General features: G+C 37.2%; 9 protein-coding genes across 9 annotated transcripts; 7 read left to right on the top strand and 2 right to left on the bottom strand.

Moving 5' to 3' along the window:
- Positions 1–57: 57 nt before the first annotated feature.
- Positions 58–957, bottom strand: C9374_003476 (uncharacterized protein; the record flags this gene model as incomplete). The annotated part of the gene is made up of 1 exon (XM_044693008.1): positions 58–957. One exon carries the CDS (start codon positions 955–957, stop codon positions 58–60), a length of 900 nt encoding a protein of 299 aa, XP_044549654.1.
- Positions 958–1204: 247 nt separating this feature from the next.
- On the top strand, positions 1205–1794 carry C9374_003477 (uncharacterized protein; the record flags this gene model as incomplete). The annotated part of the gene is made up of 2 exons (XM_044693009.1): positions 1205–1367; positions 1472–1794. The coding sequence occupies 2 exons, from the start codon at positions 1205–1207 to the stop codon at positions 1792–1794; spliced, it is 486 nt and encodes a 161-aa protein (XP_044549655.1).
- A 50-nt stretch (positions 1795–1844) lies between these two features.
- C9374_003478 (uncharacterized protein) lies at positions 1845–2285 on the top strand (the record flags this gene model as incomplete). Its single annotated transcript, XM_044693010.1, has 1 exon — positions 1845–2285. The coding sequence occupies one exon, from the start codon at positions 1845–1847 to the stop codon at positions 2283–2285; it is 441 nt and encodes a 146-aa protein (XP_044549656.1).
- Positions 2286–2335: 50 nt separating this feature from the next.
- Positions 2336–2815, top strand: C9374_003479 (uncharacterized protein; the record flags this gene model as incomplete). Its single annotated transcript, XM_044693011.1, has 1 exon — positions 2336–2815. One exon carries the CDS (start codon positions 2336–2338, stop codon positions 2813–2815), a length of 480 nt encoding a protein of 159 aa, XP_044549657.1.
- Positions 2816–3058: 243 nt separating this feature from the next.
- C9374_003480 (uncharacterized protein) lies at positions 3059–4658 on the top strand (the record flags this gene model as incomplete). Its single annotated transcript, XM_044693013.1, has 3 exons — positions 3059–3598; positions 3784–4154; positions 4235–4658. 3 exons carry the CDS (start codon positions 3059–3061, stop codon positions 4656–4658), a joined length of 1335 nt encoding a protein of 444 aa, XP_044549658.1.
- Positions 4659–4808: 150 nt separating this feature from the next.
- Positions 4809–6036, top strand: C9374_003481 (uncharacterized protein; the record flags this gene model as incomplete). Its single annotated transcript, XM_044693014.1, has 5 exons — positions 4809–4933; positions 5060–5208; positions 5327–5491; positions 5566–5664; positions 5717–6036. 5 exons carry the CDS (start codon positions 4809–4811, stop codon positions 6034–6036), a joined length of 858 nt encoding a protein of 285 aa, XP_044549659.1.
- A 321-nt stretch (positions 6037–6357) lies between these two features.
- C9374_003482 (uncharacterized protein) lies at positions 6358–7422 on the top strand (the record flags this gene model as incomplete). Its single annotated transcript, XM_044693015.1, has 2 exons — positions 6358–6577; positions 6629–7422. 2 exons carry the CDS (start codon positions 6358–6360, stop codon positions 7420–7422), a joined length of 1014 nt encoding a protein of 337 aa, XP_044549660.1.
- A 54-nt stretch (positions 7423–7476) lies between these two features.
- C9374_003483 (uncharacterized protein) lies at positions 7477–10088 on the bottom strand (the record flags this gene model as incomplete). Its single annotated transcript, XM_044693016.1, has 2 exons — positions 7477–9629; positions 9683–10088. 2 exons carry the CDS (start codon positions 10086–10088, stop codon positions 7477–7479), a joined length of 2559 nt encoding a protein of 852 aa, XP_044549661.1.
- Positions 10089–10350: 262 nt separating this feature from the next.
- C9374_003484 (uncharacterized protein) lies at positions 10351–14764 on the top strand (the record flags this gene model as incomplete). The annotated part of the gene is made up of 3 exons (XM_044693017.1): positions 10351–11281; positions 11350–13905; positions 13953–14764. 3 exons carry the CDS (start codon positions 10351–10353, stop codon positions 14762–14764), a joined length of 4299 nt encoding a protein of 1432 aa, XP_044549662.1.
- Between the last annotated feature and the right edge of the window lie 45 nt (positions 14765–14809).

Below are 14809 nucleotides of genomic sequence, written 5' to 3' on the forward strand. Positions count from 1 at the left end.
TGAATTATTTTGAATTCAGGTTGGGAATTCTGTTTGCTAAAAATGTAACATCTAAAATTATTGATTAATATTGCTGCTATGAAATCTACAGGATGGATCATGATACGAATTATCCTTCTGCATGATCAATTTGTGATCGGCTCCGCAAGACCAACAAAACTCAAATTGACATTTCACACATTTCACATGATCACAATCATTCTCTTCTTTTTCAAAACGAAATTTACACTTAGGACATTCTTTCGTGATCTGTTGGATGTATTTTTCACTTTCGATTTCATTCAAAAGAGTCATCTCTTGCAGGTTGTTAGCCAATTCATAATCTCCGTCGGAAGAGTACACATCGTCATCATCATACTCTTCCAAGACATTGCTAAGAGGATACTGAGAATGAGTTAAATATCGATGGTTATTCAACTCTTGACATGTAATTCCTTCATGCCATTTGGTTTTACAAATAAAACAGGTTTTTTTGCCACATGTGTCGCATGTCACAATTTGCGCGTCCTCATCCGAAATCACTCCAGAGCCACATCCATGGGCACACCATACAAATCCTGGATCGTTTTCAAGTGCTTTACACACCATTATTCGATCATATTTTTCTGACAGAGGCACTGAAAAACTTTTTAAAAATTCCATCACCTTCTCACTGTCAAGAAGTGTGTGACAAGTGATACATTTCATGTCATGACAATTGTTTTGAATATTGGAATCAATGGCTTTGAAAATACATTTTGAACAGACATCTTGTTGGCAACTGGGATTGACACATGGTGTAGAGATTGTGTTGGAATCGTTGTTTAATTCAAACGTTTCATAACAAACGGAACATTCCATCTCGTGAGTTGCGATCAAATGTGAAGGATCAAGGAATGTCGAAGTGCTGCTTGATGGATTGTTCGGCTTTTTGGAGTTCGAAGAGGATGTTGATGTTTGCAAGAAATTGAAGAACATTTTGAAATCAACACTCGAGAAGGAGTTGGCGTGAATATTAAAGAATTTTTTTAATATTCACACAATTTGACATGTTGACTGCGGAGTCCTGGACGACTGTCATTAATAGCTTTTTGGTTTGATCTGAGAATTCCCAACATCCTTTTTTGTCATGAATCACGAAGAAATCAAGTCCCCACCTTGTATTGTAAAAAAAATACTTTTGTTTGCACTTATTCACACCGACTCGGTCCGAGATCCATTCATCATGATGAAGAAGGAAGAATTTCAGAAATCAGAATGGATCCCTTTTATTCAGAAAAGTAAATCTCTTGATGAATTACAAAAAGAATATAAAGGAAATGAAAGGATTAGAAAAAATTTGGCGTTGATTGTGGAAGATGTTATGGCTCAATGGGAAATTGCGTTGTGTAATTGGAAAGATTATATCATTGCGAGTGTACAAGAACAAGAAGTGTCACTTGTCAACACAAGTGAAAACATGGATCCTTCGAAAACTCGGATGAACAAACAGCTCAAATCAGTAATTCTAACGATGGTGCAGAAAATTCTTCTTCTCAGCCTCTTACCAACCAATCCGTTAATATAATCATTAATAATAATTTCAATACCAACTTTGAACCTCCTCAAGATCAACCATTGTATCCAAAATTGGACGAACTTGAAGCTCCACCTCTCAATGACAATACTCCCATAATGACAATTACAAACAACGATGATCAAAAATCAGACCCAATGGATATTTCAGAGGATGATGTGGTCAATGAACATCAGAACACAACCACCAATGGTATTGAACAGACTCATTTAAGTAATGAAGAACTGTTGTTGTCGTGATGAACGGTTCTTCCACCTTTGCAACTCATCATGATTCTCCAACCAACGAAATGAATAAGGAAGCTCCTGTGACATGTAGTTCAGAACATGTTCAGACGGAACATGTTAATGATAATTCCAATTCTCAAATTCCAATAACTGAAAACAATGATCTACCAAATAAGGAGAACCACTTGTCTTCCTTGCTCACGACTGTTCTCTCAAATAATTCGTTAGACGTACCTCTGACATTTTCCAATATTGAAAAAGACGATTTTGTTTTTCAAATGATTCGAGGAGATGGAAATTGTTTTTACAGAGCTTTTGCATTTTCATTTCTTAAAATATTGGGAGAACGAGAAGAATCGTTTCGAGTGAAAATTTGGAACCATTTTCTTAAAGGGGTTTTAACCATCATGAAAAATAGTTTTAAACTTCCGAGTCATTTAAATTCTTCATTGTCAGAGATTCGAACAAGAATTTTTGACTTTTTAGTGAACTATTTCGGATAGGAGAAGAATTACCAAAGTCATGGAACAATGTGTCAGAAATCATTCAACTCATGAACCAGCCAGAATTTTCTGATGGAATGGTCCTGTTATTGAGATATTTAACAGCAAGTCATGTGTTTGAAAAGAATCATTCTCTTGATATGTATTTTGAATTTCAAAGTTTAGATACTGGAAAATCCATTTCAACATTGATACATGATTATGTGTTGAAAGAAGTCATGCCAATGGGAATTGAGGCAGAGGAAATTCAAATCAATTCTTTAATTACGGTGTTGAAACATTTATTCAATGGATGTCAAGTGAATTTTTGTTTCCAATTACATATTTATCATGTGAGTCATTCACAAGAACGTCTCACTTGTTTGAAATATCCTCCCACTCATTCAACTCAATTGGATGCAAAGGAATCATGTGATGGAGCAGAAGATCGGTTCAATACCATCCTGTCACTCCTATTTCGACCTGGTCATTATGATTCGATTGTTTATTCTCCGTCCTTTCGTCAGACGAACGAGACACAATGCAAATAAAAGTTACCAAACGGACGATTGATTAGTATCATCGCTATAAGGCAATGAACGGATTTACAAATATGGAACACCTGAAATCGACCAAATGACTGAGACAAAGATCAATCATCACTTCTTCTGCCAATGATGGTACCTCCTCCACCTCCACCACCACTTCCTCCAACCAGTGATTAGATCAGGAAAGCATTAAAAAGCAAAGAAGATGTAAAATGTTAGGTATTGATCTCAACTTTACAAAAAAAAATGTCCAAACACAATCTATGGTCAGGCGTTGTTCTTGCAACAGCTGCTGCCATGATGATCTTGATGATCCACACATCATTGGCAGAAGAAGTGATGATTGATCTAGAAGGAAATCCTCACATTAAACCCAACGATCAGGGAATGACTAGCCTCTCTACCGTCTATGATGCTCTCAAAACTCACCTCCCCGAACAAACCTTTGCTCAAGTCCGTAGAATTTTGTATGGAAATGAATGGAAGAGTCTCTCGATACCTGAACAAGTCCGTTCCTCTGCCGTAAAGAACAAGTTTGAAGTGAGAGCCTATTCCATGATTCATAACGTAGCAAAAGAGCAAAGTCGTCCTCCACGTATTGTGAGATTGGGTTTGATTCAAAATGCGATCGGAGCAAATACTACGGAACCAGTCGATGTTCAATACAAGGCCATTGAAGAGAAGATTGAGAGAATGATTGATGCTGCTGCATTGATGGGAGTAAATGTTGTTGGATTGCAAGAAGCATGGACCATGCCTTTTGCATTTTGTACAAGAGAGAAACAGGTACGTTTTTTATGATAATATGATTGATGTAGAGATGGAATTATGCACAATACTATTATTGCTTTGATGATGAAATGTGTGTGGACCGTATGTGAAATTTTTGATAACGATCTCGTGCATGATGACACTTGTCAAAAATGATTTTGCAATGTGATGATGAAATTGTGGCCATGCACGCCAATTAGCCATGGATGGAATTTGCTGAGGAGGCAGAGACTGGCAGAAGTACTTTATTCTTGAGAAAGCTCGCTAAAAAGTATAACATGGTAATTGTTTCTCCAATTTTGGAGAGAGACTCGGAACACAATGATGTCATTTGGAATACTGCTGTTGTGATTGGCAATAGAGGAAACTACATTGGAAAGGTCCGAAAGAATCACATTCCACGTGTTGGAGATTTCAATGAAGCCACCTATTACTTGGAGGGCAATTTGGGTCATCCTGTCTTTGAGACCCAATTTGGTAGAATTGGTATCAATATTTGCTATGGGCGTCACATTCCACTCAACTGGCAATCATACGGATTGAACGGTGCTGAAATTGTTTTCAATCCAAGGTAAGTTTTGCAATGATGAAACGTGTTATTGTGTTCACACGAATAATTAACTGTGGATATTCCCATTATTGTAACAATAGTGCAACTGTCGGTGGTTTATCTGAACCAATGTGGCCAATTGAAGGAAGAAATGCTGCCATTGCCAATAGTTACTTTGTTGCTAGCATCAACCGAGTTGGAACTGAATATTTCCCTAATGAATTTACTAGTGCTGATGGAAAGCCAGCTCACAAAGATTTTGGCCACTTTTACGGAAGCTCTTATGTCTCTGCTCCTGATGCATCTAGATCACCAGAGTTGACTCGTTTGGGTGATGGATTATTGGTTGCTGAAATTGATCTCAATCTTAATAGACAAGTGAAAGACAAGTGGATGTTCCAGTCTACCTCTAGATATGAAATGTATGCTAAGGAATTGAATGACTTTATCAAACCAACCTTTAAGAGACAAATTGTTAGAGATCCATCCTTGAATGGTGCTTTTGAAGAGGAACCAACTGAGTAATTAGCTTGTGTGAAATAACAATCATTTCCGAGAATATTTATTGAATAGGAAAATCATTTCTTTTGTGATTCAAAAAAGAAATTTCCAAAATAATCCTTGCCATTTCACTATCGTGTCATGAATACTCAAGGAAATAGAAACCTTAAAAAAATGTCTTCACAACCACAGCTTGTCGTGGAATCGTCATTAGACCCAGCTTCCTCACAGGAATCACAACCTGTTCATGTTGAGAAACTCCACAAAGTATTACCACACAAATCTCTAAACAAGTCATTGTAGGTAGAGAAAATGATCATCATTTAAAATTTTTTATCATCGTTTTCCATTAACTCCGAATTCCGATGATGTTGAATAATTATTCAAAATATTCGTGATGATGATTCTTTTCTTCTTGTATACAGAACCAATCGAATGCAAATTCAGAGATTTGATTCTTTGGACGTGATTGATCGTTTCTCAAATATTAGAATTAGTCCGAGAATGTTGTTGGAGAAGAAGGAGAGATCCAATGTAGAGAAGTCAATTGTAGAGCTACAAGAAAAATCTCATTGTAAGTGTGTAAATGATGATAGAACCAAATTTGACCCAATTTCAATAATTGATGGTCTTTAAAACGGTTTTTGGTATCCATAAACGGCATCAATGTGAAAAAATTGTAAACTCCACAGTTGGTAAACTAGAGTTGGCCAATCTCTTTTCCAAGTATTCCACACAAATCGAAAATTCAGGACAGGAAAATGGTAGAATGACTCGAGAATTATTCAGTGAAGCACTTTCGGAATTGTTGAATATTGATTTTTCTGAAAAACCAGAAATTCTTGAACGATATTACAGTATGTACTAAATGACTTCAATGATTATATCGTCATTACATTTTATGGATGTGATTCACAATAATGATTATCAGAAATTTTTGATAGCGACAAGAGTGAAACTATTGATTTTAGAGAATTTGTGACGGGTCTCTCTGTATTGCTAAAGGGTTCATTTGAGGAAAAAGTCGATTGTAAGTGTTTATTCTGGTGGTAATCATGATCATTTAAACAAACTTTCAACAGTCATTTTCTCTGTCTATGATGAAGATGGAAATGGATACATTGAACGACATGAAATGATTCACTTACTTTCTTGTCTTTTTAACAAGAGTCTTGTATTATTAGGTGATGTTCGTGAAACATTGAATTTACCACAAATTTCCAGCGCTACGACATCACAAATGATTGATCAGGCAGATATTGAAAATATTGTTGACAAGTGCTTTGAGCAAGCCAAACAAAGTGGAGATCATTCCTGTAAAATTTCTAAGGCTGATTTTGGCAAATGGTTGTACAATCAACCTTCGTGTATGCAATGGTTGAGTCCTGGAATTTCTAAATAACATGTTCAGTTGATGATTTTCCATTCAATCATTGTTTCATTTGATTTAAATACATTGTATTGAATTTCAAAGTCGTGTGAATTTGAGTCTTAAACTTCCACGCGTATTATCATTAGAACATAACCATGTAAATTTAAATTTAACACACTTTCCTTCATTCCCTTTGCTCTGCTATGGAAGTTCGCGTATCACTTTCCGACCGCGAGCTCCAAATACGCACGCTTGTACTTTCTGCGCAACCTATAAAAAGCCCAAAAGCTCACATCACCCTACTGCAACAACAAAAACAAAATCAATACATCAGTGACAACACCACACAAAATGGCTCTTCCATCACATCAAAAAGCAGCAATTATTCACAAGTATAATAATGATCCAGAAACAAGTTTCGAAATTGTGGACAATTATCCCATTCCATCATTAGGCGAGTACACTGTGTTAGTGAGAAACCAGTATGCTTCAGTAAATCCAGTCGACTACAAGATTAGAAAAGGCTCCTATCCCAAAGTGAAGACATTCCCGTATGTTCTTGGAGTAGATGGTAAGTTCATTATTCAATGAACCAATGAATCGAAAATATGAAATTCATTAGCAAGTGGAAGTGTCGTCGCTATTGGATCAAAAGTCACAAAATTCAAAATTGGTGACGAAGTGAGTGGTCCAACATTTTCAAGCGGTACCTATCAACAATTTGTTTCATACCACGAAAATGATCTAGCTCACAAACCAAAAATTATCGATCATCAAGTAGGAGCAGCAGGTGGTGTTATCTATCTCACCACTTTCCAATCCTTTCAAAAATTCCATACTGCTCAATCTGGCCAGCAAGATTCATTGAAGGGAAGAAAAGTTTTGATTATTGGTGGTTCTGGTGGTACTGGTGCTGCAGCTATTTTGCTTGCAAAGTATTATTTCAAAGCAGAGTTGGTGGTCGCAATTGCTTCTAAAAAGAATTCTTCGTTTGTGAAATCATTAGGTGCCGATGAGGTTTTGGATTATTCCGAAGGAAAGGATCAATTGTCTAAACGTTTGAAGGACGCATATGTGGAGACCTTTGATATTGTATTGGACACTATTGGAGGGTACAATGACCTGTATGGCATTAATGTTCTGAAAAATTCTCCTGAATCTGTGTTTGTGACCATTGCAGGATCTTTGCCTTCTCAAGGAAACACTGCTTTCGGTGCTGATAATTATTCATTTTTAGCCATGTCAGCTGATGGAAATACTTATGAAAAGATTTTGAATTGGCTTGTGAAGGAAGATCTTGCCAACAAAATTCCAATTGCTAAAGTGGTGACTTTGGAAAACGTCTCTCAAGCACACAAGCTCATTGAAACTCAGAGAACTGTTGGAAAAATTGTCTTGAAAATTCCTCAACAATAATTGTATCTTCAATTGTATAGAAATTAGAAATAAACATGCATTAATACATTCCAATTAAATTGTTATGTCAAATATGTCATCATCATCAGATGAAACATCGATCAATTTTGAAAAATCTTCCTCCTCCTTGTTGTTAGGATTTTTTGCTGTCTTATCAGGTGGAGAAGGCGATTGTGGAGGATCGTCCTCAACATCGAACACAACACCGTCACTTTCTTCATCTTGTCTGCTTGATTTAGTCTTTGTTTGTTTAGAACGTGGCCCTTCCTCTTGTTGTGAATCATTTGTGACCAAGTTAGGATCATTTTCATCTTCTTCGCTGTCAGTTTTTGGCTTCTTTCTCTTCAATCTCAATCCACCACTCGTGTTTGTCACAATAAATCCTTCAGCATCTCCGTCAGAGTTGTTATCATCCTTTACTTCTTCCTCAGAGTCATAAACATCAAATAATTCATCTACAACATCAATAACTCCTGTCTCTTTAGAATTTGCATAACTTGCTTCAGCTTCTTCTGTGAGCTTGATGTATTTTCTAAACATGCCATCAATCCAGCTCTTTTTTGAAAGAATCTTTTCCAAGATGTAGTCGCTTGTGATTTCTTCCTCACCAGTATAACTTTGAGCAATTTTGTCAATTTTGGAAATAATGTGTTGAATGAGATGAAACTTGTAGTGTTGGAAACTGTGATAAAGCAATGATCGTTTGTAGCAGGTAGAACCAACAAAGCTCTTCTCTTTTTGAGTGAGGAAATGAGGTTTTGACTTTTTGGATGTTGCTCTTCTTTGTGATAATTGAATAACATCATCTTCTTCATCTTCGTTCGGAGAGTCAATCCATTCAATATTTGCTCCTGAATTAAACTCATATTTTATCGTTGCTCTTGGAGGCTTGAAAATCAAACAATACTCTGCTTGATGGTTCTTTCGTCCACATGCTTGACAAAAGTTATTATCTTCCTTAATTTCAGTATCTTTCAATGAGATTTCACGTGCCTTAATGATGGGATAGTACTGAAGCAAATCTTTGTGCCTCTTTTTCCACGCCGAGCTAAAAAGTAAGCTATCTTTCATGGTTGCTAATTTCCCTTCAACCATTTTGACAGCGCTACTGAACTTGGATCTGTACTTGATTGATGTTAACGATTTGATAAAGTCTTCATCTAATAAATGACTTGTTAAAAAGTGGATATAGGTAGTAAATGAACTCTTCAAATCTGTGGTCAATCGAGTTTCTCCAGTTAGGAACGACAGTATTTCTTGTGAATCTTGATTGTTTTGTATCATGTCTACTTGTCTGTAAACACTTCTCGAGTAGTTGGATTCTTGTTGATCACTGTCTTCTCCGTCATCGTTGTCTTCCATCATTTCATCCTCACTGACAATGAACTGACTCATTGTCATCATTCCTGGTTGAGATTCAGATTCCTCAATTTCGTCTTCGTCTTCATCCTTATTTTTTCTTGATCTGGGTTGTTTCTCCGTTCTAAATTTGAGTTGCCTCTTCTTGTTCTTTGATAAGAGTGGATTGTACTTGGTGACCTCTTTTTCTAGCTCACTAAGCTGGTCGCTGTCATCATCTTCAGCGTCAAATTGTAAAGGTGACGAAGGAGGTGATTCCTTCTTTTTCTTTAGTCTTTTTCTTGGTGAGGAAAATGTAACTTCCTCTTCTTGAGAAGAGGGTTGAGAGAAAAGCTCCTCTTCATCAAATAAACCTTTGCGCTTTCCGCTGCTACCTCTTATCGAGGAATCGTCGTCCTCATCCTCAGAAATGTATATGGATTTGTGTTTGTTTCTCTTTCCTACCGAATTCGATAGTGCCTCCAGTCTCTTTTTTCTTTGTTTTAGTTCTTCTTGTTTTTTCTGCTTTTCTAACTGGAGGCGTTCTTGTCGTTCTTCTTCAGTTTCTTCTCGTTTCTTTGCTGGCATAATATACTCGTCTGGAATTTCGTCACTTAGATATGTGATGTTTTCAACAATGTCATCATCGCTGATTTGTTCTTCTTGCTTTTTTTTCAATTGCTTCTTTTTACGTTTGGTTTCTTGATATTTTCTAACAGGTGTTTTTCGAAGTGAATACTTTCTGTGAGATGCATTGTCATCGTCCGATAATGAAAAATTTGGTGTTGTTGCTTCTTTAGTTTTTGACGATTCCTCAGCATGATCAGATTCAGCTTGCTCTTGCGTAGAAGGATAATCGTTGGTAGCAGCTTTGTTTTTTGACCTAGATTTCTTTTGATTGACGAAGAAGATAATTTAATACTAGCTTCACTCTCTTGAGAAGATAAAATCAAAGGAGGTGATTGTTGTTGATTATTATTTTCTGTGTCAGAAGTAACATTTTCCTGTTGATCCTCATCATCATCTTGATATTGAGAAAACCGAAATTCCATCTCCTCATCATCTGTGTTTTTGCCCTTCTTCTCAGTGTTGTTGCGATTACGATTGAAATTATCATCATCAGATACTACGATTGCTGAGGTTGGTTCTTCTCCGAAATCAATACTCTCAGGTAAGGTTGATTGTTTGCTCGTTAGGCCGTGATTATTATTTCCAAAATTCCTCTTGTTGAATGATTGGTCCGAGACTGCAGATCGGGGTGTTTGATCCAATAATTGACTCTCTGCAGCCACGGACGGAGGAAGGCTATCAAAGTTGAGTGAAGTCATTTTTTTTTTGTTTTTGGTCTTCGAAAAAATGTCTGAAAACCAAACCGCCCTCGGCGATGAAGACACTTATCACCTTCGCCATCACGCCTCTATCAAAGAGGTCGCTGATCGCCCGCATACTGCAAACAAATCTCTCTCTGCTCAAAAATCGGCACATGATAAATTGAGAGAGGAGATGGAAAACGAAATTTTAGAAACTCCGTCCTCCGTCAATATAGCCAATTTGTCGGTAATACAACCCAGCACTGTATGCAACTCTCCTATGTTGTCGCAACCGGAGGTCTCTAATATTACTACAACCTCTGGCGTCTCAGTTTTTAGTACCTCGGCCATGACCGACGACCATTCTACCAAACTGAAGCGACATCATAAACTCTTCAGAGTGGTGGCCTTTACTACCAACTCTGTCGAAGAAGTCCTTGCAACCGTCGCAATGAATGCCGATGCGTTGTACGGTAGTAGAGTTGTCAGTGAATTGGAGTGCATTATTCTCTTCTTCAAGTCGCGCAAATTGGCAAACCAAGCAATATCTTCTGGTGCTAAGTCCAAGCTAACCATGATTCCTCAAACCGTCAAAACGTCATTCCGTTATAAGGTCGACAAAGACTTAGATAAGACTAATATGCACTCTATTATCTCAACTCTTGGTACTTCTATCAACAACATCAATTTTAGCAAGATAGATGATCAAGAGTTTTGGGCTATTGGTACTAATATTGAATTACCAGCCAATCATTTGAAGAAATTTAAGCTTTCCAAAATGAGAACAGATATCTCTCGTTTCCGTATCGCCTTTAACGGTAAAGAAAAAGATCTTCCTAAACTCAAGGGTGCCATTAGTTCCCAATGGAAAGTCAAGATTGAGAGTATCGAGTTGGCTAATAAGGTGGCTGTTGTTGGTGTCAAAAAGGATCAAATCACCAATAACATTACCAAGTTCGTCCAAGTTGGAAATCATAGTTTCAGAAACCTCTCATTCTCTACTAGAGTTGCCAACTCCATCAGTCACAGAATGGAAGCTGTTGAAAAACAAATGTCTGAAATGTCATCAGCTCTCCAAAAATTGACAAAGGAAATGGCTGTCTGGTCTGGAAAAAAGGTCACTGAAGGCTTTAATAAGATCAACAAAGCTATTGAAGAAATTAACCAAAAAGTCAACGCTCTCTTAGGCACTACTACTCGCAAGAGTAAAAGTGGGCATAAGAAGGGCCGACATTCCCTTTAATGGCCTCTCATTCTATAAGAAACTCCTTCAATTTAGGTACTGCTAATTTCGGAGGAGTTGGCTGGGTAAAACAATCTCAATTACTTACCCTAGCCCGAAAATATGAACTGGATATCCTTAATATCCAGGAAACTCATTTAAAATCCAGTACGGAAGACTATTGGAATGTATGGTATTTCAGGTCCTTCTTTCGTGGCTACTTAGTCTATACTTCCAACGCCACCGAGGGAGATAATGGAGCAGGAATTGCTACTATTGTCAAACCGTCACCTTTTATTAAGGTACTCCAATTCATCGAGCATATTCAAGGCAGACTATCAGAAGTCATTTTGGAACATAAATGCCTAGGTGTGGTCCGTATTTTCAATTGGTATGGCCCGGCTAACAAAAACAAATTAGAATTCATGAATAAGGCTCTCAATATTATCAACATTGCTGCTCAAACAGCGGTCTTGCATGGTGAACGTATTGTCATATTGGGAGACTTGAATGCCAATACTAAAACATTCAATAAGGTATCCTATGCTGCCCATGAGCGACTATTAATTGACCAATGTGACAAATTGAAGCTCTTTGATGTTGTTCCCATTCCAAACACACCTTCGTTCTCTCAACGCAACAAATACTCTCATGGTTTTTCTCGCCCGGACCATATTATTACTTCCCACAATGATTATTCTAATGTAGATGATGTTTCTACTGCTTATTCTCACAAACTTTTAACTATCTCCTTTCCCAGTAACCCTATTTTAGACTTCCCAGAAAAGTTCAACAAATATATTATTCATCCTAAAACTCTGCAATCCAAGATGAAGGAAATTAATAACGATTTTGCTATGGACAACCCTAGCACTCTCTTAGAAGCCCAAAATACCCTTGCTAAAATTGTGAAGAAATATGGCTCTCCTAGCACCGACAAGCCTTCATTGATTACTGATAATCGTAATGTTAGACAATTTCAGACGATCATTTTTGATTTGAAACAGTATCTTTATAAGCGTAAATATGTCTCTACTGTCACCAGCCAGTTCTTGAATAATAATTTTAGCCTCAACAATATTAAGGCTAAATTAGAGGAAGCTAAAGCCTCGCTTAACAAGCTTATTGGATCTCTATTGGCTGACCGTAAACGGGTCTTCGTGAATAGAATTAACAATCTTAGCTCTAAACAACCGTACTCCTATGCCTTCAGAAAAGAATTAGTCAGTTCTTCTATACTCAATGTAGTCCAAAGTAACCATAACTCGATAATTGTAGATCATTTTTCAGCCATGTTTAACACAGAACAAGAAGTGACTAAAACCCTTCCGGAAATCAAGAAAAATAATACTGTAGCCCAATGGAAATTCCAACATATCACTGCCAAAGAGTTGGGTAAAGTTATTTCTAAAACAAAAAATTCCATGGCTGGCTATGATAATATCTCGGTGCCGTTGTTGAAAATTCTAGACAACAATTCGCTCCAAGTACTTGCAAAATGTATCAATCACACAATTGACAGTGAAATGGTTCCTAAAGAATTGGGTATTGGTATTCTACTCCCATTACCCAAAGTCAATATGCCTACAAAATTATCAGACTTTAGACCTATAGTAGTATTATCTGTGATCTATCGCCTATTTTCTTCTATTATCAACAAACAATTCATGAATATCCTTGAAGAGGCTAATTTAATCCATACTGCTCAGCGAGGATTCATGAAAAAAGGCTCAACATTAGAGCACCTTATCAATCTTCGGACTGCCCTAGCATACAAATGTCAGCACAAACAAGAAGTATTCGCTATGGCTTTAGATATCAAAAATGCTTATGGATCAGTAATCCATAAAAGATTTATCAGCATTCTCAAAAAACATGGTTTCCGTAGCTCTGTCATTAATCTCTTGACATCCATGATTTCCAATAGCGTTATGAAAGTACTAGTTAACGGATTCCTATCCTCCCCTTTCGATGCGAATGTTGGAGTCCCACAAGGCGACCCTTCAAGTCCAGCATGGTTTAATCTCTATATTAACTCCTCAACTAATATACAAGAAAAACTAAAAGGAGTCCAAATATTTGATATTACTATCCTTTTATTATTATATGCCGATGATATTTTATTGATAGCTAATACTAAGATTGAAATGAATTCCTCTCTTAAAAGCCTCGGCCGAGAGTTAAAGAAAATAGGACTCGCTTTAGCTCCCAAGAAATGCAAGCTCTTAGCTATTACAGCTAAATCTAAACTATCTAAAGCCCTAGTCACTATTGGACAGGATACAATTGCCTCGTCTACTTCTATTGAATACCTTGGGGGTATATGTACCTTTAAGGATAATCTTTCTTGGTCCTCTGATAACCCAGTCAACAAAATCTCGAATCGACTTGCATCAGCTAAAACTTCTAATCTATATCTCAACAGTATCACCACTACAATTATGTCTAAAATTATATCATTGCCTAGATATGCCTGTAGCTTCAATGGAATCAGTAAGAATTCTCTAGACAAAGCAGATATTATGGTTGCTAATTTTATCAGAAAGGCTATTGGATTAGATTACACATTATCAAAATCAGTCGTTTTTAATTGCAAACAAATTGGGGGTCTTGGTATTACTCGCCCTCTATTTTATTCTCTATTGAACCTATTTGCACAGCAGTTAGATTATTCAATTCCTCATCCTCCATCACCAAAAATATAGCTTTGGCTGCTTGGAAAGATACTACTTTTAACGAACCATTTTGGAACCACGTGAAAAATATTGCTGCTCAAAATAATTGGTCTCTCCAATACATTGATGAACGATATTCATTTGTCAATGAATACGAAACCCCTGTCGACCCTAGAACTGAATTGCTAAACAGTGATAGATCAACCATGAGCATTTCTGGCCTTGGAACCTTAGACCATAATAGAATCTGGCATCCATGTACCATCTCCTTTTGGAACAATTATTCACTCAAACCATTCCAGCAACGACTGTTATTTGCTCACCTGCACAAAGCAGAAATCCTTAGAAATTTCGGAAAAGATTACCCTAATTGCCACATTTGCAACACCAAAGCCAACTGGGAACATGTATTCACCTCATGCGCCATGTGTAGCCCAGAAATCAAATCATTATACACAAAATGGGACAATAGTTCCCTCAAATTCAACGCCCCGCTTGTCAGACTTCCCTCTAACCATTCTCTCTCTTGTATTCCAATGGAGTGGAATGGTAGTATCAAAGACGAATCTCTCCAACAACTAGACCTATCTCCCCCAGCCTTGACTGATTGGCTAAATGAAATATATCTCTCATTCGCTGCTTATGTTGGCAGTTGTTACAAAAACGCCACTTGGAACAGTTCTACTGTACTCAAGAAGGCTAGAGGATATATAATTAAACCCAAAACTGCAAAATTTGCAACTGCTTGGGAAACATGTAGCAATCAGCTTGGCGAACTCAACTCCGACAACATTTAAACCCCACACATACACACCCATTAGACACACTCTCGTCGGACAATT

This window comes from Naegleria lovaniensis (assembly GCF_003324165.1).
Source record: "Naegleria lovaniensis strain ATCC 30569 chromosome Unknown tig019, whole genome shotgun sequence".
NCBI lineage: Eukaryota > Heterolobosea > Eutetramitea > Acrasida > Naegleriidae > Naegleria > Naegleria lovaniensis.